This window comes from Aspergillus fumigatus, chromosome 3 (genome assembly GCF_000002655.1).
Source record: "Aspergillus fumigatus Af293 chromosome 3, whole genome shotgun sequence".
NCBI classification, from domain to species: domain Eukaryota; kingdom Fungi; phylum Ascomycota; class Eurotiomycetes; order Eurotiales; family Aspergillaceae; genus Aspergillus; species Aspergillus fumigatus.
The window spans coordinates 1,281,043-1,302,788 of NC_007196.1; the positions used below are offsets into that span (position 1 = coordinate 1,281,043).

At 45.9% G+C, this 21,746-nt stretch overlaps 10 protein-coding genes across 10 annotated transcripts; 6 read left to right on the top strand and 4 right to left on the bottom strand.

Moving 5' to 3' along the window:
• The first annotated feature begins 2,239 nt into the window (after positions 1-2,239).
• Positions 2,240-4,107, top strand: AFUA_3G05320 (putative C2H2 finger domain protein). The gene is made up of 2 exons (XM_749976.2): positions 2,240-2,472; positions 2,543-4,107. Exons 1-2 carry the CDS (start codon positions 2,351-2,353, stop codon positions 4,014-4,016), a joined length of 1,596 nt encoding a protein of 531 aa, XP_755069.2. The 5' UTR covers positions 2,240-2,350; the 3' UTR covers positions 4,017-4,107.
• On the bottom strand, positions 4,108-6,973 carry AFUA_3G05330 (uncharacterized protein). The gene is made up of 3 exons (XM_077804324.1): positions 6,484-6,973; positions 4,851-6,432; positions 4,108-4,780 (listed from the first exon to the last, which is right to left on the bottom strand). The coding sequence occupies exons 1-3, from the start codon at positions 6,551-6,553 to the stop codon at positions 4,324-4,326; spliced, it is 2,109 nt and encodes a 702-aa protein (XP_077660480.1). The 5' UTR covers positions 6,554-6,973; the 3' UTR covers positions 4,108-4,323.
• Positions 6,974-8,239: 1,266 nt separating this feature from the next.
• Positions 8,240-9,128, top strand: AFUA_3G05340 (cysteine protease ATG4; the record flags this gene model as incomplete). The annotated part of the gene is made up of 3 exons (XM_749974.1): positions 8,240-8,424; positions 8,481-8,811; positions 8,964-9,128. The coding sequence occupies 3 exons, from the start codon at positions 8,240-8,242 to the stop codon at positions 9,126-9,128; spliced, it is 681 nt and encodes a 226-aa protein (XP_755067.1).
• Positions 9,129-9,241: 113 nt separating this feature from the next.
• Positions 9,242-9,995, bottom strand: htb1 (histone H2B family protein; the record flags this gene model as incomplete). The annotated part of the gene is made up of 4 exons (XM_749973.2): positions 9,646-9,995; positions 9,524-9,595; positions 9,383-9,470; positions 9,242-9,332 (listed from the first exon to the last, which is right to left on the bottom strand). The coding sequence occupies exons 1-4, from the start codon at positions 9,815-9,817 to the stop codon at positions 9,242-9,244; spliced, it is 423 nt and encodes a 140-aa protein (XP_755066.1). The 5' UTR covers positions 9,818-9,995.
• Positions 9,996-10,477: 482 nt separating this feature from the next.
• On the top strand, positions 10,478-11,401 carry AFUA_3G05360 (histone H2A; the record flags this gene model as incomplete). The annotated part of the gene is made up of 3 exons (XM_749972.1): positions 10,478-10,530; positions 10,586-10,674; positions 10,746-11,401. The coding sequence occupies 3 exons, from the start codon at positions 10,478-10,480 to the stop codon at positions 11,399-11,401; spliced, it is 798 nt and encodes a 265-aa protein (XP_755065.1).
• Positions 11,402-12,301: 900 nt separating this feature from the next.
• Positions 12,302-14,514, top strand: AFUA_3G05370 (uncharacterized protein; the record flags this gene model as incomplete). Its single annotated transcript, XM_077804325.1, has 11 exons — positions 12,302-12,734; positions 12,789-12,847; positions 12,900-12,971; positions 13,019-13,074; positions 13,139-13,474; positions 13,562-13,954; positions 14,009-14,068; positions 14,117-14,171; positions 14,223-14,290; positions 14,343-14,414; positions 14,470-14,514. The coding sequence occupies exons 1-11, from the start codon at positions 12,565-12,567 to the stop codon at positions 14,512-14,514; spliced, it is 1,386 nt and encodes a 461-aa protein (XP_077660481.1). The 5' UTR covers positions 12,302-12,564.
• A 36-nt stretch (positions 14,515-14,550) lies between these two features.
• Positions 14,551-16,186, bottom strand: AFUA_3G05380 (uncharacterized protein). Its single transcript, XM_077804326.1, has 4 exons — positions 15,944-16,186; positions 15,733-15,866; positions 15,504-15,675; positions 14,551-15,424 (listed from the first exon to the last, which is right to left on the bottom strand). The coding sequence occupies exons 2-4, from the start codon at positions 15,769-15,771 to the stop codon at positions 14,706-14,708; spliced, it is 930 nt and encodes a 309-aa protein (XP_077660482.1). The 5' UTR covers positions 15,772-15,866; positions 15,944-16,186; the 3' UTR covers positions 14,551-14,705.
• Positions 16,187-16,849: 663 nt separating this feature from the next.
• AFUA_3G05390 (protein-L-isoaspartate O-methyltransferase) lies at positions 16,850-17,686 on the top strand (the record flags this gene model as incomplete). The annotated part of the gene is made up of 2 exons (XM_749969.1): positions 16,850-16,951; positions 17,057-17,686. The coding sequence occupies 2 exons, from the start codon at positions 16,850-16,852 to the stop codon at positions 17,684-17,686; spliced, it is 732 nt and encodes a 243-aa protein (XP_755062.1).
• A 333-nt stretch (positions 17,687-18,019) lies between these two features.
• Positions 18,020-19,927, bottom strand: AFUA_3G05400 (DnaJ and TPR domain protein; the record flags this gene model as incomplete). Its single annotated transcript, XM_749968.2, has 2 exons — positions 18,675-19,927; positions 18,020-18,610 (listed from the first exon to the last, which is right to left on the bottom strand). Exons 1-2 carry the CDS (start codon positions 19,650-19,652, stop codon positions 18,020-18,022), a joined length of 1,569 nt encoding a protein of 522 aa, XP_755061.1. The 5' UTR covers positions 19,653-19,927.
• Positions 19,928-20,886: 959 nt separating this feature from the next.
• AFUA_3G05410 (putative mitochondrial translation release factor (RF-1)) lies at positions 20,887-21,657 on the top strand (the record flags this gene model as incomplete). Its single annotated transcript, XM_749967.1, has 1 exon — positions 20,887-21,657. One exon carries the CDS (start codon positions 20,887-20,889, stop codon positions 21,655-21,657), a length of 771 nt encoding a protein of 256 aa, XP_755060.1.
• Between the last annotated feature and the right edge of the window lie 89 nt (positions 21,658-21,746).

Genomic DNA, 21,746 nt, shown 5'->3' on the forward strand with positions numbered 1-21,746 from the left:
TTATATTAGATTATAGACTGTAGTTTATCAGCTAGTTTTAGAAGTATTCTTATAAGTAAAATGGTATTAAGTAATAGCTCTTAATAGCTTTCTATTTATAGATAGATAGGTAGATTAAATAAAAAATACTATATTAGAGGCTTATCTATAGAACTTCTATAACTACGCCTAGACTAACTAGAAATTATTATTACTAATAGCCTAGCTTACTATTAATAGTTAAGATACTATAAGTATAGGAGTTAGCCTATTCTTCCTAGACTATAAATATAATATTAAACTACTAGAAGTTAAATTACTAGATTATAAAGCAGCTACTATAGATATAGCTAGCTTACTAAAAGAGAGGGCTAAAGTAATCATAACTAAAATAAAAGAAGCTACTAATATAGCTTAGTTAGAGCTAGCTACTATCTAATAGTATTAAAAAGAATATTTAAACTACTCCTACTTAGTAGCCCTATACTATATAGTTAATTTAAAAGTATAGTTAGATCTATAGAATGTCTGGATAGATTACCTAAGTTAAAAGCTTAATATATAATATATAAAGTTTATAGTACTAGAGGCTATTAGGTTATATACTTACTAACTAGATATACTACTAGATATATATAATATATTTTACATTAGCCTACTATAGATTACTATAAATAACCTATTCCTAAGCTAGTTAAATAATAATTACTAGCTATCCCCTAAGCTAGTTAACAGCAAAGCTAAATATAGAGTTAAAAAGATCTTAGAGGAATATAAGTAAATTAGGCAAGACTGCTATATAGAATACTTAGTTAAATAGATTAGCTATAGATACTGTGAATGAAAAATAAATAGTATATACTAAATAGTATATGAATGACAAAGGAAATTTCACGAATATGGAGGGGAATAGATAGCTTGCCTAGGTATAAAGGAAGAATAGGAAGATTAGTAGTAGGAGAAAAATCTAAGGATATCTTAGATTAATGTCTTGATTCCTTAATTAATTGTTAACTAGCTATAGGGTGATTTTAAGGGTGTATTTATAGATGATTCCTTCTAGCATAAGCCATTCGAATATTAAATGATCTCATAGCCGGGTGATCTCATTAATTAGATCACCATTTGCTAATGGTTAAAATTGATAATGATTGATAATGATCTATAACCATAAGGTTAGAACTATGGCAGATCAACCTATAGGTATGATCAACAATCAACTATAGCATAGTTTTCACCAACAAACACCTTATATAGGAGTCTGCTATTAACCTTACTAATATAGTAGTACTTAATACCTAGGAGAGCTGCTAACCCTAAAAGAGAAAGAGGGGGCTAGTATAGTAGGCAGGGCCTACTAAATGCTTAGGCTGTTTGATTAAACTATATAGCCCTTATAAAGTTATATCTAAACTAGATAGTGTAGACACTAGCTGCTGGTTACATAAATGTAAGAACTATTTATATACCCCTTTTATATTCAGCCACCATAATCCTAGCTAGACTTCTCTCCTAGTAATTTCTTACCATCTAAATCTAGGTCATAGATTTATAAGGCTTCTAGCCTATGATAATAGTATATATATATGTATACATCAACCTTTAACAATCACTATGGTTAAAGAATGATTTTCTAACCACCACCCATTCAAGCATATAGATAATGAATTGATAATTTAAATATAGATTAAAATAGCTATAATTACTATATATTTTATATAAAAATATTAATTTTCTTTAATAGGCCCTAGGCATAGGCCTAAGATAAGAGAAATTGAAATCTAAAAACTACTAAAATTTTAGTTATTGCTAGGCCATACTGCCTACTAAGATAAGCTAATGACTTCCTATCTAGGCCTAGTAGTGGGTTTTGTAGTTAAACTCACACTAAATCAGAATAGATTAGAGTTAGTTCTAATTTCTAAAATCTAGACTCAAAACTGCAGTAGTTTAGTTCTAATAGGGGTTGGACTCACCTGAACTCAGACTGAATGCAACTATATATATATTATAATAGTATAGTAATGCTAACTATAACCCTATAAGCTATATAGATTAGTATCTTAAGATAGCCTTAGAATAGTATTTTTTTAATCTGATTTTTAAGGATTTTATATCTGTTGTGAGGTTAGCAATATAATACATGATTTTTTCCGAGTTATTATTTGTTGGTTTTCATTGATTAGCGGGGCCGCGTTATTGTGGTTACTAGCGATTACTATGGATTTGCTGTGTCCAGTAATCATTTAATAATACTCAAGTACTGCTGCCCACTCCACAATAATATTTATTAAAAACTCCAAAACCTGAGCTGCATTGTCAATACATACACTTCTTTCCGTGATTTACTAGGTCAGACTGTCAATCCCTTATGGGCCAATCTCAATCTACAAATTCCCAGGATAATGCACATTCCACTGAACCTTTGTCCAAAGGGAGGAAAGAAGATTATTATGAACTCCTGGGGATAGAACATGACGCCTCCACAGATGAGTGAGATTATAAATCTATAGCCCGCCATGTGCCTGTTAGGCTGACATTATTCTCTTCGAATCTCATTAAGAATAAGGAAAGCATACAAAAGAAAAGCTCTCGAGCTGCACCCAGATAAAAACTATGGAAATGTCGAAGCTGCAACGAAAATGTTCGCAGAAATCCAAACTGCATATCAAGTTCTTTCAGATCCTCAGGAGCGCTCATGGTATGATACTCACAAAGATGCGTTTTTGAGTCGCGATGAGCAACCAAGTAGTAGCGAATACTGCTATGATAGCCGTATGACAACCTCTGGTGACATTTTAAAACTGTTCTCCAAGTTCAGTCCTCGAATGGAATTCTCAGATTCTCCATCTGGATTCTTCGGCGGCCTTCGAGAGATATTTGCCCGGCTTGCTCTCGAGGAAGAAATGGCATGTCGCGCAGACAAGTTGGAGTTTGTTGGCTACCCAACCTTTGGGTCACAATGTGACACTTTTGAAGACGTCGTACGCCCCTTCTATAGTGTCTGGAGTAGCTTTTCAACCAAGAAATCTTTCGCCTGGAAAGATATTCACCGGTATTCCGATGCTCCAGATCGTCGCGTGCGCAGATTGATGGAGAAAGAAAATAAGCGGTTGAGAGAGGAAGGTATCCGCGAATTCAACGAAGCTGTCAGATCGCTTGTAGCCTTTGTTAAAAAGAGGGACCCGCGCTATAAGAGAGGCACCCAAAGCGAAGCGCAGCGCCGGGAGCTCCTCCGTCAAACTGCCGCTGCACAAGCTGCTAAATCAAGAGCAGTAAATCAAGCAAAGCTGCGTGAGCATGTTATACCTGACTGGGCGAAGTCAGAGGAGGCTGAAGAAGAGGATGTGGATAGTTCGGGTTCTGAACTTGAGCAATTCGAGTGCATCATTTGCCGGAAGGCTTTCAAGAGCCTGAATCAATTCAACGCACATGAACGTAGCAAGAAACACGTCAAGGCCGTCAAACAACTTCGCTGGGAGATGAGAGCAGAAAATGAGTCCCTCAATCTCGACCAGTATATGGCGCCATACACCGACCATGTTCAGTTAGAGCGATGCAACGACGACTCAGCAGCTTCCTCCTTCAGTCGTGAAGAGAGTGGTAAGGTCCAATGTGGAGGCAATGCTTCCGATCAAAACATTGCACCCATCATGGAAGACACACAAGAGGAACGTGGTCGCGAATTCACAAAAGCTGATACCATATTTCCTGTGACACATACTAGCCGCGATTCGAGCAATTCAAGCGCAACCATTCTCAATCCCACAGGCTCGGACGATATCTCTGAGAGGGCAGATGATGCTGTTGACTTACTATGCAAAAAATTATCAGCCTCCTCCTTAGGTCAGAGTCAATCAACTGAAATCAAAAAGACTAGCAAGGCCAAACAGAAACGCGCTCGAAAGGCGGCTCAGCAGGCTCGGGTTCACCATGCCGGATTAATCTGTACCACCTGCAACGCTGCATTTCCATCCAAAACTCAGCTTTTTGCACACTTGAGGAAGTATGACCATGCCCAGCCGCCAATAAGATAGCAAAGACTAGCATTTGCACAAGGTTATGACCTAGATGACTGTTGATCTTTAGCCACCCGTTCGAGTCACTCATCTGTGAAAGGAGTGGTGTAAACGTAGATGTCTCAAACATCATGGTTCTAAGGATAATCATAGTCATAAATACAATAATTGCCTTGCTATATCATAAGGCATCCTAGTAGGGACACTTCCCAGGTTTGTGCTCTTCATCGATGTTTGGAAGTGTGACAGGCTTGTTGAGTGTTGGAACCTCTTATCATCGTTGCAGGTCCACCACTCAGCAGAAGAAGAATAATATTCCTTCAATCTACCCTAGACCAGCCTTGGAATTCTTCACGACGTGCGCAACAGGTAACAGAATGCCTTTGTTGTTTATGGCACCGAGCGGAGTCCCCGAACTCCATCCCATCCTTTCAAGCATAGCTCTTCCCTTATTTTCCGCTCCGATTTCTGGTGCTGATGCTCCAACAACGTCGCCTTCCATGTAGCTGACAGATGATGTAGGGCGACCACGAGAAGCCTTCGCCAGTTTCTTGTTGTTCTGGGTCCGTGCCTTGGGGCCGCGGTGAGAGAACTGAGGTTTCGATAATATTTTTTCCACCTGTGCGATCGTTTTCTGTGTATGCTTTGGGGTGCGGGAGGTCTTGTACAGCATGGGAAATCTGGACGAGCCTTTGCCGCGGGACTGTGATTTGAGTGACAGTGCGCCTGCCATGTCATGCACAGCCTTCCTGTAATGCTTAGGCATGGGCGGAAGAGACAAGCTGAACAAAGCCCGGATTTCAGCACTCTAGTTTTCAAAACTTTCAATACCGGCTGCAGGAAGATTCGTACCTTTCTTTTGATGATAGCAAGAAGCTACGCAATTCCGATCTCAGATCATCGACATCGAAGCCACTCGAATACTTCGCTCTGAGATCAGGTGCATTTGCAGTCCGACCGAGCAGGCCTCCAGCACGAAGCTCTTCTCTCTTCTGTTTCCTTGTTTTCTTCTTCTCTCTGTCATTTCGCCACGCCCGTTCCAATTGCAGTTCCAACTCGCTATCGGATAATGACAGATCAAAAGCACGCTGGTTCCCTTTTGTTTTATTCCGCAGGCTGGGCCTGTTGAAATCCATAATATCGAATCCATAAAATGGGTCCGATTCCAACGCATCAGCAAAAGCCGTTGCCGAAGCGAAATGATTTCTCTTTGCTTTGTTGTGGTTACGGTGCGGTCGAGACAGAAAATTGCTCTCTGTCTCGATCTCTGAGTGCTTGCCAATTCCCTTCGTTTTGAAATCACTGCATTCGGAGGAGCCAGTGGTGCTATGTTTGTCAGGCAAACTTGTGCAAAGCACCGCAAATCCATTCGATTTAGCAGTAAAACCTGGTGACTTCAGCATAAGATAACTATTTGGATGTAGTTGGCTGGGCATACCTCTCCAAGTCAGATCAGGGTCACTCTCATCTTCACATTCAGTCAACATTTGGCCGCGTTCGCATGAAATTATTCTCTCCCCATTGTTTGGTGGGCCGCAGCAGTTGACATTGACCAGTTCGGCAGAGACGAGTGTATTCGCCGATCTGTCCATTCGACCGTTTTCGGACTCCGTGCTTGTACTACGACATAATTCAGTCCACTGACAGTAGTCTCCGTAGTCATCGTCAATGTTCGCTATGTAATCGGTCAATATGTCATTTTCTTCTTCTTCAGAAAGTCTTGAATATTGCTCCCTAATTGATGCATGTGTGGACTTGAAGGGTATGAAATCAACAGTTTCATCAATGGCACGTGGTTGTATCTGGTCGGTTCTCTCCGGCAATGTAGATTCGGTGGCATGCAGTAGGTGTCCCAACGCGTCTTCTGTTGTGGCGCATGATTGCGTCGGTATTTTGTGGCTGTGATGCGGTAGCCAAGGATGCGTTGAGCCGTGACTCTGCGGGCTAGGTTCGTGTCCTCTACGATAGTCGGGGTTTTCATGCTCTTTTCGATGAGCGAGGCTCCCAGCGTTGTTCTTCTTGGATGGACATGATATCGGAGATCGGTTTCTGTCTGATGGTCCTCGAGCGTACTTTGCTTTAAGGTGCCGTCCCGTAAACACTATCTCATCCTCGCTGGTGTTATCCCCTCTGGTGGCGATATGGTTTATATGCTCAGTATCTGTGGCATTCTCTCCATCCGGTGCAATAGTAGTAGGGGGTGGATATCGCATCGAATCTCCGTTGGATTGTTCTGGGGGTAGTTTGGGTGGAGTAATTGCCATTTCCTCGCGTTGCATGTCCAGACTTTCCTCGTTTCTATCGTCATTTTCTTGTATACCTGCACTCACAAACTGCACCGCCTGATGGCGAAGATTAGTACCCATCCGCCATATATTGCGCTCCTCAGTGTTTCGTGCTTCTTGCTGCATGGAGAGCTGTGGGTGCCTGTGAGCTGCAACAAGTGAGTTCATTATGGTCAGTTGGTTATATGTGGGATGAATACCTGTTTGTGGGGTTTTTGTCACGACCTTCTGGTTGTTCGTGCGTACTTTTGCCCTGCTGTGGCGAGCCATGTCTCTCACCCTTTTTGCCTTCGGCAATAGTGCTTTCTGGGATGGGTTCTCGGGGTATGCCCTCTTCGGTACAATATCGGTTGCCTCCTTTACACTGAATAGCACGCTATCATTGTAATTTTTCTATACGCATTCCACGCGGTTTTTGTATGTTGGGGAAAAAAAAGAAAAAAAAAAAACCTGGTGCTGAGTTTTCTTTAAATGTTGGAACTTTGGTGCAGATTTAGTCTGTCTACCCTTGACATGGAGGGCTGCATGCACGTGACGTGCTTATCATTGTATCCTTATCTGTAGTGGCAGCCTCCCTGGGACAGGAGTATTGCCACTGGGTTCTTTTCGATGCTTGTACGATAATATGTCATTACCTATTTAGCCATCGTAGGCTTCTTATCTCTTCGTGGTTGTTATTGCATGTCCCCGTGGCCAAGTAGATGGTCGTGGGTTTTAGACTGTAACGTACCACACCCGCTACGGCGACTGAGAAAATATATATATATGTATGTGCTGCACATATATACAATAGTCTCGTGACTGACGCTGTACAACCCCTCGTTAAGAGAACAATTACCTGAGACCACCGCTACCCATAGATCATCATAGCAACAACGGATGACCATACACAGTTGTACGTATAGTCTCTTTACAGCCACAACCATTTCGACAATAGTAGGCCACTGGGATGAACCTTCATATACTAATGTACACAGGCAACTACCCAACGTTGACGTGAAACATATATCAACATTATAGAGCAAACTGGTCGGCCAGAGCGCCTCAGCACTCCACAGAGATCTACATACGGACCCAACTAAGACGCTATTCAGAATGAATGCGGTGGACATGGAACGTTGCAAGCGAATCGTACAGTATATCTGGGACCCTGCACCCAGGAACGATCAACCTGGAGCCCCCATCTGGTGCCTGGGAACCAAATATACAACGGATGGTATGGAAAGAGACAACAGACACACCGGTAAGCTACGCCAGATGAAAAAGTCGCAGTCCCTCTTCGGGCTCATGTATTCACAGCAACGCCCGAATCAATGAGACTGGCAAACGAGGAAGGACCAAACCAGCTGGACCCGAAGGCTATAACGCCGGGTCATTTAGATGGACAGGGTTGGCCTGAATCGTTTCTTGACGACTTCGAATCAAGGATCTGGATTACCTACAGATCGAACTTCCCCCCAATACCGAAGCCTATCGATCAGGATGCGTTCTCCACAATGACACTGAGCGTGCGACTGAGAAGTCAGCTCGTTGACCAGCATGGATTTACATCTGACACGGGATGGGGTTGCATGATACGGTCAGGGCAGAGCCTCCTGGCTAACGCAATGTCCATATTGTTATTTGGCCGAGGTACCAATCAACGTCAACACTTTCATCGGTGCCCAAGCCGCAATGAGCTAACGTGCATATAGGTTGGCGTCGGGGAATCGACAATGATCGGGAGGCTCAGCTATTGTCACAGTTTGCTGATCACCCGGATGCACCTTTCTCAATACATCGATTTGTCCAGCATGGTGCTGAATTCTGTAACAAACATCCCGGGGAGTGGTTTGGGCCCTCCGCGACCGCCAGATGCATACAGTATGTCGCAATCACACTGCGCCATTTGCGTAGCTCACATAAGAGTTTAGGGCCCTTGTGTCTCAACATGGAAACCTCAATCTTGGTGTCTACATGACCGATGACACAGCAGATGTGTATGAAGATAAATTTCTGGATGCTGCTAACGACGGGAGAGGATCATTCAGACCAACACTGATATTAATTGGGACGCGACTGGGAATCGATCGTATTACACCCGTGTACTGGGATGCGGTAAAAACCACATTGCAACTCCCCCAATCCGTAGGAATAGCTGGGTACGTTATCACACAAAGATCCAAGATTTCTGGACCAGTGGTAACCAAATCTGCAGTGGACGCCCATCAGCATCGCATTACTTTGTCGGTGTTCAAGGCTCGCACCTATTTTACCTTGACCCCCATCAGACTCGCCCAGCGTTGCCGCAGCGCAATATCGATGACCCATACACAGATGAAGAGATAGAAACCTATCATACTCGTCGCCTCAGGAGAATCCATATTCGAGACATGGATCCGAGCATGCTTATCGGCTTCATTATAAAAGACAGAGAAGACTGGGCACACTGGAAGAGCGGGGTATCTGCTCAGGAGAAACCTATTGTACATGTGCTCAGCGAATCAAACACTGCCGTCTTCAAAGGCCGTGAAGGGGCGATCGATGAGGTAGAGGTCTTGGATGATGATTAATGAAACAGCGAATGCCGTGATATGATAGAACTTGGAGCAAAACGACCAATGTGAAACCGGCATTAAGTTTATGTCCAATCTCACCGATTCGAAGCGACTGTCAAGAATATGTTGCATAAGCAAATGAGATTCCGATTTCTGGTAGGGGAAGGAAAATTGTGCAACCAGCCCCAAAATCCGAGTTATGTTACACCGCATTCTCGTCGCGAATGAACCATGAACACATTCAACCCAAAGGGCATCAGCAAGTAAAAAAAAAAGGAAAAATATCAAACCATCCCATGACACATTAAAAGATCCTCAAACACCCTGTAACCCACCGCCTCGAAATCATGAAGATAAGGAGGCAGTAAAAATGACAATCCCGAGAAACAAACAAAAGGCAAATGAAGCTGAAGCAATATGCCTATTTGGCAGAAGAAGAGTACTTCGTGACCGCCTTTGTGCCTTCCGAAACGGCGTGCTTCGCCAACTCACCAGGGAGGATGAGCCGAACACTGGATAAGAAATTAGTCTAATCCATATAGTGAATAAGGGCTTTACTTACGAAGTCTGGATCTCCCTCGACGAGATGGTCGATTTCTTGTTGTAAGCAGCAAGCTTCGACGCCTCCGTGGCGACGCGCTCAAAGATATCTGTAATGGATTAGAATACACTTGGTTTCAAATATTTTCGAGCGTTCAAATACCATTGACAAAGGAGTTCAGGATAGACATGGCACGAGTCGAGATACCAGTGTCTGGATGAACCTGTTTGAGAACTGCATTCTGGTAAGCTTCAGCACCACATATGAAAAGCAGCATTACCTACCCTTATAGATGTAGGAGGAATAGGTCTCCTTCCTGGTCTTGCCACGCTTCTTCTTGTCGCCAGTGGCAGCAGCGGCTGTCTTCTTGCCAGCTTCCTTCTTCTCAGCAGGAGCCTTTCCAGCGGGTGCCTTGCCACCAGTGCTAGGCTTCTTCTCGGCAGCTTTGGGAGGCATTTTTGTGAGTAAAAAATTATCAAAAGTGGAAATCAACTAAGTAGAGCTTGAGAGAATAAATTGTGGTTGAGTTGAGAAAACTTGACGTTTGAGCGGTTGTGCAGATGGATTGAGAAGGAAGATGAGAATGATGGAAACGCGGTGACGAGGGAGGCGCGCTACTTATACCAGCCTGCGAAACCCCAGTTGATCTGAAGTACGCGAAAGAGACAGAATTTCAATACGGTCAAGGATTGGTATGATCTGTATGATTAAATCAAGGTAAACACGTTCAAGTAATACAAACCATAGGGCACAGCCATGCCAAGACGGATGTAATGATCATTACACTGAAATATTACAGCACTTAACTTGGTTTGGAACCCCAACACTATGCTAGGCCACACAGATCGTAGCTCACAAGTTATTGGAGCACTGGACCATGATCTTTTTGGTGATTGGTCAGCCCCGCTAAGCGAGAGGGTGATCTGAAAGGCGTTTGGGCAGGCCAACGTCACCCCGAGCGCGTCATTATAAATCTCCCGGCTTTCCTCGCGCTGACCACCCAATCTTTTGGTTTACCTCAACGACTGTCCATCTACTGCACATCCACCGCGTCTATTTGAAAACCATCAACTCCACCGAAGCCACTACAACATTTTAACCACTTAATCAGACAAAATGACTGGAGGCAAATCCGGAGGCAAAGCCAGCGGCAGCAAGAACGCGCAGTCGTAAGACAGCCCTGTTTTCTGTGAACTTTGAACTATGCTAACGTTTGGAATTCAGGCGCTCTTCGAAGGCTGGACTTGCCTTCCCCGTCGGTCGTGTTCACCGTTTGCTGCGCAAGGGTAACTACGCTCAACGTGTTGGTGCTGGTAAGTCTTTTTCACCTGATTCAGCTGATTGTTACTGTTCTTGCGGTTCTGACCATAACAAATTTGTATAGGTGCTCCGGTTTACTTGGCCGCTGTTTTGGAGTATCTCGCTGCTGAAATCCTGGAGTTGGCTGGCAACGCTGCCCGTGACAACAAGAAGACTCGTATCATTCCTCGCCATCTCCAGCTTGCCATTCGTAATGATGAGGAATTGAACAAGCTGCTTGGCCACGTGACAATTGCGCAGGGTGGTGTCTTGCCCAACATTCACCAAAGTAGGTTTCGCACTTTGTTCTCGTCTTCGCTATATTTTCTAACAAATTTCCAGACCTTCTACCAAAGAAGACTCCTAAGAGTGGAAAGGGTCCTAGCCAGGAGCTTTAATTGTCCTATTTTTCTTTCTTTCCTGTTCGGGTTTCTCAATCGGCGTGCTTTGGTTTCTCATGATGTGATAACGGGGTTCTGGACTGGGCACAATTATGGCTCTGTTTTTCATGCTTTTACTTATGGTTGTACATTATGCTTACGGGCATTGAATGATACCGACAGCTTTCTTAATGAAATTTGTCTTTCGGAGACGATGGGAATATTAGTAAATCTAACGCTAAGTAGACATAAGGGCCTGTACCTTCAGTCGTTCTTACAGTACACCACTAAAGCATTTCTGCACTTTAACATAAATGTTCAAAGCAACGTCCAGGACAGAAGTTTCGAAGTACGTTATTAGAACGCCATGTCTATCTTCGAGTAGGGAACTCATTGTGGTCTCATCCAATTGACGCAAATACATGGATCTAGTACGCCGTCCAAGCTTAGTGGGCATCTGCATGTTGAGAAGCATCTAAGACGTATGTTAATCGAGGCAGAGTGGACAGATCAAAGGTGACCATACAAGGTAACTGCCGAGCAGGAAGGTTTCTCTCGTATTTACTGCCTGGAAGACATTATCAGCCAATTGCGCATGACGCAGCCTTTTTCTAGCTTATCAGACTTACCACCGGGGGCAGTAGGTGCGCGGTACGGATCCGGGTGTTTCCAAGTTTCCAGTAATTTCTCAGTTTCGCGGAGTAGCACCTGCTCAATTCATTAGTATAAGCTAATGACTCGGCGTTGTGCAACGGCTAGACGGTTGCTGGGGTCAGAGGGGGTTTACCCTTTGTTGACGAGGATCACGGACGTCCTTATTTGCCTCAAACAGGGACCGAATATACACAGCTTGTCCTCTCCATACGTGTCTGTGAACTGCCCAATCAAGGGCAAGCTTGAGACTCCGTCGGTAGAGTGACCTGAAAGGCGAAGTTGAGATTAGCAAAGCAGCCTATTCTTCCATCTGAGAGCAACTTACGCAACAGTGTTAGCAGACATGATTACTCTCTGTCAATGTCGTAAGGGGAGAACACCCTGAGACTTGGCACAACGAATGCAGAGAGAGACGCTAGCTGAAGAATAAATCTGTAAATTTCTAGTGATTTTTCACGATCCTGTCCACGTACTACAAGGCAGTGTCTCTTGCGATGTGCACCAAGTGAATTTGATAGGGTGCGCCGAATCTGCCGTGTTGGTCTTTACTGAAAGCCGAACAAGCGTAACAATAATACTCCGTCATCCACCGGTCGCATGGAACGCAGGTGATGTGCGTGTGTTGCTGAGGGAAATTCCGGTTCTTTCGGCCCGGGGTTGACCATTTGTCCCTGGTCACTGCGCTAACTTAAGTTCCGTCACTCTTCTATTCTGGACCTTCGTACTGCAACATCGAGTGAAGACGTACTCAACCGGTCTTCAGTAGGTTATTCTGGGCCATACATTTCCTCCTCTACTCGTACAGACAATCGTGCCAAATCCTCCTGCTCCTTAACTTCTGATTACCTACCCAATCAAATCGGATAAAATATGGCGTCTAGGTTACCATTTCACCGTCTGTCAGAGCTACACCTGAGGTCTATTCCTCGAACAGCTCAATGCTCCCGCTTGCCTTGCATTGGTGCTCGCAGGAGTATCACCTCTTTGGCGCTTAGAAGGCATAAGTCTGGCGCGGTTTTGCTGCATGCTCCGTTCTTGGGGTAAGGAGGTTCGCGCACATTATGCTGCTCTGGCTGACCGTCGACATTCCATAGAGCCAATTTACCCCGGGGCAGTCTCGCCCGCCTCGGCGGCTATCAGATCAGAAATTACGGTATCGCAATTTGCTTTAGATTCAATGACGTTGTTCGCTGATCTCGCCGCAGCTGATACCATAGTGAAGGTCCCTCAGATGGCGGAATCGATCACCGAGGGTACATTGAAGCAATTCTCGAAGCGTAGGTCTCTTGACCCGTCTCCTAATCTTTAACTCATTATTCGGCAGAGGTGGGCGATTACGTTGAGCGGGACGAAGAAATCGCTACAATTGAGACCGACAAGGTAGGGTTGCCGCGAATATCACATACTGTCCTTATTACTCAAAACTTGTGCTAACTCATTGCAGATCGACGTCTCGGTCAATGCGCCCGAGTCTGGGACTATAAAGGAGCTCCTCGTGAACGAAGAAGACACTGTGACGGTTGGCCAGGACTTGGTCAAACTCGAATTAGGTGGTGCTCCTGGGCCAAAAGAGGAGACAGCTACTGAGAAGCCAAAGGAGCCCGCAGATGTCGGGAAGCGGCCTCCTGTTGAATCCAACAAGCCACAACCGTCAGAGGCCCCCAAAGCTTCATCGCCTCCGCCTGAACAGCCTCCTACTGCCAAGCCTCAGCCCCCTGCTCCTAAGTCAGACTCTCCTTCTGACGTTAAACCTAGCTTTGAAGGTCGTGAGGAACGCAGGGTGCGTTTACAGTTCCCTTCAACGTCTGCGTTGTCTCTCTGGCACTCGCTAACTCGCGGCTGTTCTGTTACTCCTTTGGGATAATAGGTGAAAATGAATAGAATGAGACTGAGAATAGCCGAGCGCCTGAAGCAGTCCCAAAACACCGCAGCCTCGCTCACTACCTTCAACGAAGTTGACATGTCATCCCTCATGGAATTTCGAAAACTCTACAAAGATGATGTGCTGAAGAAAACCGGTGTCAAGCTTGGCTTCATGAGCGCTTTCTCTCGTGCCTGTGTCCTAGCTATGAAGGACGTCCCCGCCGTTAATGCATCAATCGAAGGCCCCAATGGTGGTGATACCATTGTTTACCGCGACTACGTTGACATCAGCGTGGCCGTTGCTACTGAGAAGGGTCTTGTGACACCTGTCGTCCGTAACGCTGAAACAATGGACCTCGTCGGAATTGAAAAGGCCATAGCAGACCTTGGCAAGAAGGTCAGTGGCATTATGTGACAGGCTTGCATCTTGTGCGACTGATCTTTTTTTTAGGCACGGGACAACAAGTTGACAATCGAGGATATGGCTGGTGGCACGTTCACCATTAGCAACGTAAGCGGTATAATGGAGGAAGTGATATAATCGTTGACATCATTTTAGGGTGGTGTTTTCGGCTCTTTGATGGGCACTCCGATCATCAACTTGCCCCAGACTGGTATGTGTTCCCTCCATCGTTCTTTTCGGACCGAATTCTGACATTTCGAAGCTGTTCTTGGACTCCATGCAATCAAGGACCGGCCAACAGTCGTGAACGGGAAAGTGGAAATTCGTCCAGTATGCATTGCCATAATGCCCCCAACCTGATGTCAGCCGCTAACGTTTCCAGATGATGTACCTTGCCCTAACCTATGATCACCGACTTTTGGATGGACGGGAGGCAGTCACTTTCCTTGTCAAGGTTTGTTTGTTTTTCTTCGTTGTTTGACATATTCCGCTGATCACGATTTCTTCAGGTCAAGGAATACATTGAAGATCCTCGTCGGATGTTGCTTGGCTAGTAGCCTTTAAGTTCGACTAAGGGTGTCTACTGCTCCTTTTCTTTGTAAAATACTTGGCATTCAAAATACACTCCGTTCGAATTGCTCCCAATACCTTTGTTCGGCTATTGGCATAGGTTATGAATTGTAGTTCATGCGCTCAAAGTGAGAACCGCCCTATGTTGGTTGCAATCTTTATGTCAGACGTATTATCATCGCAGTCCAACCTTGGTTTTCAGCCCCTGTGTTTCCGCTCGGCTCAATCCACAGAGCTTCCCTCTCTCAAGTTGTAGCAAAATCGGGGGGCTCAAGCGCCTCATGAGATCAAACAGGAACTCGATAATTATGGTTCCAAGTCGATGCGTAGGCGGGCGTTGTAGTGCGGTTTCAAGGTCCCTGGACGGGAGAACCCTGAACGGTGGCTGTAGGTAAGTTTCGTACTTATCGGCCACTCGTTGCCATTCTGGCCATTTTTTAACCGACTCTGGTGCTTGGGCTATCAATTCATAAAATATGTCGGGCGTTGTACTCCCATGAGAACTATGTTTCTCGGACGCAGCTTTTAGCATAAGTTGGGCTGCAATATCGGCCCAGTTAGTGTTGGGCAAATGGTCATTTGCGACGATGCACAGGGAGATGAATGCATAAGCGATGGCAGAGCCAATGTCCGGTGTGGGTTGGGTACGGTCGTTGTTCGTATCAAGGTGTGGTCTCTGGGCCAGGGGTTTCGAGTGAGGTGGGTATTCTTGGCGATCAGTCGAGAGTGCACATCCTTCCTTTTGCTCTCCAAATCCATGCGGTGGTGATTGACTGTTTGCTGGTGTGCTATGATATTGATCCTGATTGCATGTAGTGATAAAATTGAGAAGCTGAAGTTTGATGCGCATGTCCTGGGACATTGTCTCGGCATGTATCAGCGTCGGGGCCAGAGCTGAGTGATAGACGACGAAATGGGGTCTATGGTCAGCACAGTCTTTGGTGCTTACGACGGTGCTTGTATTCCAACATACTATTGATAGTTTGGACCAACCAAGTGCTATTCTGATCCTTGCAGTGCCATTGCTTCTCTCTTTCTTGTGCGCAGAGGAACGTGTTGATGGCAGTGCACAGCAGATAGTCAAGTATAATTGTATCAACCTCGGCCTGAGTGTCTGGATCTACCTTGTGGTCTTTCATCTGGTCCTGTCTGACTTGGTGAGCTGATTTCACTTCGAGCGCTTGATCGTTTGGGAGTATGACTTTTACTCTGGTGGATGTGGGAAGAGTAACACCATCCATGTGATCATGACTCGATGCTTAACAATTAAGCCCATCAGGAGTATCCGCGTTGCAGATCGAAGAAGTATGGATGTTATGCGATGGTGATTGAAAATCTGTGTCGCGTGTGTTGTCAGATGAATTTTGCTTGTGAATTAAATAGTGTAAGGGTTGATCTGTAATTGCTGCTTACCAGCACAGTATTACCGTTGTTATTATATATATACGGAGTATATATGTATATATGAGCATCTAGATGTCACACGCGCGGAACAACGTAAGCCCAGCGAGCCCCCGGCGCCAAGCCCCCTCTGACCTGGATAAACGTATCCCCGAAACCGAACGCATTCAGTAAAAATAGGAGTTCCGAACTGCTTGGGGAAGACCAAGCGGTTCGTTCTGATCATTGAAGCACATACATTTCTACTAGCAAGCTTATATATCCCCGAAACTCAGTATTCTTATCCGCAGCCCGCAGCCTAGCCGCCGTCGTTTCGCTGGCTAGGACCCCCTTAGGCCGATTACCCCCGATCGCCTTACACTAGATATAGTGCGGATCTCTCCCACAGACATTAATTATACTATGTACACTGTATATAGCATATAAATTAATACAATATATGCTATTAAGTGAAGCTACATCCTTCCACAGAGATCACATAAAGGCATGTATCACTTGAGTAGAAGAGAAAGCAGAAAGTCTACAGGTATACTCCGTACAAGTCAATCATGTGGGTCAAGATCCATCACATACAAAGTACTACCAATAGGGCTAAAGAGCGCAACTGTATCTACTTATCATCATTACATAATCTGATGCATTGGTGATACTATGCACACCTTCAAGAGCCTTTCCACTTATGCAATGGTGGTCTTATGGCCTTTGTACAATGAGGTACTCCGTAATATTGACATAATAATGGGCATCTCCTGTGGCAGGTGACCTCTCCGGAGGCGCCAATCTATCCATCACTCTAACATCATACGTGGTTGTCTGGAGTTGGATACTCTCTCAAATCTAACAGGCGATTCCTGAATGCTGAAAAGGCAAATAAAGACTAATATACTGCTGAGAAAATTCACAAGGAAGCAGTCATCAATGGCTTGGTACTGTTCCGGCACTACAAATGCTGAGTTGATTGAGAACCTCTCCAAGGAAGGACTGATAAAAAATGATCGGGTGAAAAAAGCTATGATGGGTGTGAGCATCACTTCGCTTCTACCGCTGCCACCACCAAGCATCCTCCACTTCAGTAGCCCAAGAATGAAACTTCACTGCCTGATATTCTGACACTGAAATTCCAAGGTCGATCGCGCCCATTACGCGCCCTCGAGGCCATACTCCGACTCACCGCAACCTATCGGACATGGAGCGACGATTTCGGCGCCACACATGCATGGCCATGCTTGCGAATACTTAGTTGAGTTCATCAAGCCCGGATCCCGGGTACTGGATATCGGCTCAGGATCCGGTTATTTGACGCATGTCTTCGCAAATCTTGTTACAGATAGGTCTACCAATGATGCCAGTGGTCAGGTTATCGGAGTGGACCATATCCCAGAACTTGTTGACCTAGCCCTGGCGAACATGAGCAAGTCAGAGCAAGGTCGCACTCTCCTAAATTCCGGAAAAGTGAAATTCATCACCGCCGATGGTCGGCTTGGCTGGAGGGAAGGGGCACCTTACGATGCAATCCATGTGGGCGCAGCGGCAGATAAGTTACACCCGGTTCTCATTGAGCAGCTACGTGCCCCAGGACGCTTGTTCATACCCGTTGATGTGGAAAATGACGACGGACCCCTAAGTAGCCTTGGACTTGGTGGTGGACAGTACATATGGGTTGTTGACAAGAAAGAGGATGGCTCTGTTCACAAGGAGAAAATTTTCCAGGTTAGCTATGTGCCATTGACGGATGCGCCGAAGCGATCAGCCTAACAACCCCGCTCACCCCTGCTGTGTTAATTCGCTTAGCTAGTGATAATCTAAAAATCCCCTTTATGAAAGGGAGAAAAAGGAAGATTATAAACTGGAGGGATAAGAGATGGAGCGGATAGAATGCAAATTTGAAAGGAGAATGGAATGCTGTATCACACTTTATATCTGACTGAGTACATACACTCTGCAATTCCAAATTGAAAGGGAGGCGGGATTGATATCCTAATAGGCGGGGCAATGGTAGCGTGCTCTTTGGGCAACGCAAAAGTGCAGAGATATGTAAATAAGGTAGACTGCGCCATGAGCTGCAGGAACAGTGGTATACGAAATATGCTAACGGAAGGGAAAGCCTCGGGGGAAGTTGAATCCTTGACCCGAGAATTTGAAGTGTGGCGCGCCTTGCTGGAAGAAGAATTGCTGGCCGCCGGCTGCACCAAAGGGGTTTCCTTGGAAGGGATTGCCCCTCTGCGACTCGGGGTCATTGGGATCGTCGCCGTTGTCATACCGTGCTCTAAGTTCGGGGTCCGACAAAACTTCATATGCCTCGTTTATAGCGGCCATCTTCTTCTCAGCTTCCTCTTTTGAGACGCCCTGCGAGACGGCTTTGTCAGGGTGATGCTGCTTTGTCAACTGCCGATAAGCTCTTTTGATTGTTCGCTCATCTGAGTCACGACTGACGCCCAGAACTTTGTAGTAGTCCTTATGCTTGAAGCGTTTCAATAGCACATGTGCTTTCTGCATAAGCGTCTGGACTTCCTGAGATCCCGGGTGATGTTCTCTGGCTTCGTTGAGGGTGCGAATAGCGTCCTCGAAACGCTCCTCGTCGAGCGCTATCTGACCTTTGAATAGAAGGGCAGCCAATGAATGTGGTTTTAGCCGGAGAATTTCGGTGCAGTAAGGAGCAGCCCGTTTGAGCATACCAACCTGTAAACAAGCATCTCCAGTCAGCTGTGGCAAATAGAAAGCATGATCTTCTGGAACCACTGACCTCACGGTAGGCCTCGCACGTTCGTTCAACTAAGGATGAGTGCAAATTGGTCGGGGCTCCAGGATGGATGTGGCCAGCCTCTCTCGCACTTTCGAATTCGTCCTTAACCTCATTAAGTAAACCCTTCTCATCCCCTACACCTACAAGTAGGTTGATAGCGTTGTTGAATTTTCGTGAATCCATCGCTTTTTGTAGTTTCTCCAGCCTCTTGATTAGTTGCCTCTCTTTCTTGTAAAGCTGAGCACATGCTTTCGAATCTGGATCCGAATGCAAACATTTGCGAATTTGCGAGATACCCCGTTCACTATCGCCTAGGGCATAGAATAACATTGACGATATTTGCAAATGAGGCTCGATCAAGCCAGGAGACAATTGCAGCACATGAACAAGGTCACTGATACCTTCTTCCACTTCACCTTTCTCGAAGCGACAATGTGCCCGAGTTTGCCGTAAACTAAGCGATGTGCTCGCTTTAGAGATCGCTGTATTTGCTCGACCTACACAATCGTCCCACGCTCCCTGTTTCTCCGCGTCGAATGCCTGGAAGGCGGCATCGCGTGCCTCCTGGGTTTCTCTATACTCATCCGAAAGCCTCTTGCCAGCTCTTTCAAAGTCATGCAGCGCACCGTCCCAGTCAGCAGTCTTGGTCCTGAGGCGAGCTCGTTGAAGGAGTGCGCTTTCAAAGTCCGGTTTGAGCTGGAGGACACGGTCAAAATCGTCTAGTGCCTGTGCAGTTCGTCCGAGAGACAAATAAGCAGCACCTCGCTGGAAGATTGTGAGATAGTTGCTTGGATCTCGGGACACGGCCGCATCGAAGTAGAGAAGAGCGTCGCGTGCAGAACCACTAGCAAGATGGGCTTTTGCTGAAGCGACCAGAGACGCTAGAGGAGTATCAGGGGGTATCTCCGCAGACTGGAGGCCACAAGCAACTGAAAAACAGGCCAGTAAAACTGTGAAGGACTCCAAAGTAATGAGCATGTTGGCAGTTCAACCCATAAGATATCGTTGAGCCCTATGGTATCACACGAGTCTCAGACAAAAAGAGCATAATAGAAATTCACTCATCAGCAGCACTCAAGTGCGAGTTGTGAATAAGTCAGGTGGATGGCTTGAACGATGGAAAATCTCAATCACAGCAACATAGCAATAGGACCTTGACAGAGGTCGCTAGGCGAGTTACATAGTGAGGCATTCTTTATAAACAACTCGACCGTGTTTCGTAGATATTCTATCATCTAGAATATGCTTAACCTCCAGTCTGGCCTTTACAGACCCGTTACAGAATATTGTATTGAAATTGTAATATATTCACGTGATGAACCCAGCAGATAATATCAAGTTCCAAATACATACTCCTAATCTAGAAATCCGCAAATTTGCGGGAGCTCCCCACTTAATCAATGTATAAGGGTTGCAGCTCAGAAACAGTGTGGTTGAAGAGGCGCTTACTACCTGATCTCCAAAAGCAGGTGTTCTAATCGAGCCAGCTTGTTCGGCCATAGTTCCATCACCTAGCCCACGCTTCATAACGCTCGGAAAGCATTGAGATTGGGCTCTTTTTCATACCGCTCTTCCTCTCATATTCAACCCACAATGATTGGCTTCTCATGGATATGCTCTCGGTGTCTTGCACGATCTGCTTGGACCACATTGAGCTATAGAGCCATCTCACAACAGCGGAACTTGAACACGAGTAGGGATACTTTGACTGGAAGGGTCTTCTGCATACATATGGGCTAATCTTTCCATCAGATTCTCATCTCTCACCGGCATTACTAGCCCGGGCCCGCTCCTTGGCGGCTGAACATACCAGACTTTCCGCCCAATTGACAGAGTCATTTGACGCGAAGACTGCGAAGCGAGTGGGCGAACTTGCATCGATCGCGCAAGCGTTGCAGGAATGGGATCGCGCGCACGAGGCAAGTCAAATATGGAAGATTTGCTTTCTCTCACGTGACTAACATGATTATTCTAACCACAGTCCCTATCGGAACTCAGATCCTTGATTGAAGATCCAGAGACCGACGACGAACTAAGATCTCTTGCTCTTGAAGACTTAAAAAGTAGCGACCGTACTTTGCCAGCCATATCAAAGACCCTGAAAAACACTCTTGTTCCCCGCCACCCCTTTGCAGATCTTCCCTGCCTACTCGAAATTCGCCCCGGCGCGGGTGGAGACGAAGCTGGCCTCTTTGCTTTCGAGCTTTTGAGGATGTACACTGCCTTTTGTTCTCGACGTGGTCTACAGTCCAATGTGATCAAGCTCGATGTGCAAGACGGGCCTTCAGATGATCGCCTGAGCGAAGCAGTTGTAGAGATCGACGCAGACGGAGCTTATGATCTTTTGAGGACCGAGTCTGGGGTCCATCGGGTGCAGAGAGTGCCGGCCACGGAGACTAAGGGACGTACCCATACAAGTGCGGTCAGCGTGATGGTTCTTCCCAGCTTCCCAGAGGCAGGTCCCAGTATGGACAGTGCTTTAAATTTCGACGACCCAAACAGTGACTACTATGTTGATCCCCAGGAAGTCCGCACCGAGAAGATGCGCGCGAGCGGAGCTGGAGGTCAGCATGTAAACAAAACCGAGTCAGCCATCCGGTTAACTCATATACCCACTGGAATTGTCGTTTCAATGCAGGATTCCCGGTCTCAGCATGCGAACCGGAAAAAGGCATGGCAAGTGCTACGAGCAAAACTGGCCGAGGCTAGACAAGAAGCTCGTGAGCAGGAACTTGTTGAATTAAGAAGAGGTGTTCTTGGAGGCGTCGCTCGGATGGGCCGTGGTGATAAGATCCGCACATACAATTATGGACAGAGTCGTTGCACTGATCACCGTAGCGGCATTACAGTGCACAATTTGGATAATGTTCTTGATGGCGGCGAAAGTCTTGAGACTATAATGGATAGTGTCAGAACTTGGCTGGCTGATCAGGAGATAGCAGCTATATCTGCAGAAAATTCGATAAATGCCGTCGGGAAGTAAAGTTGTCCTTCACATTAGTGCCGGAATTGATATTAGCCTGCACGATCATCCTCAACTAACTATTAGGTGTTGGCCATCGGTGCGGTGAA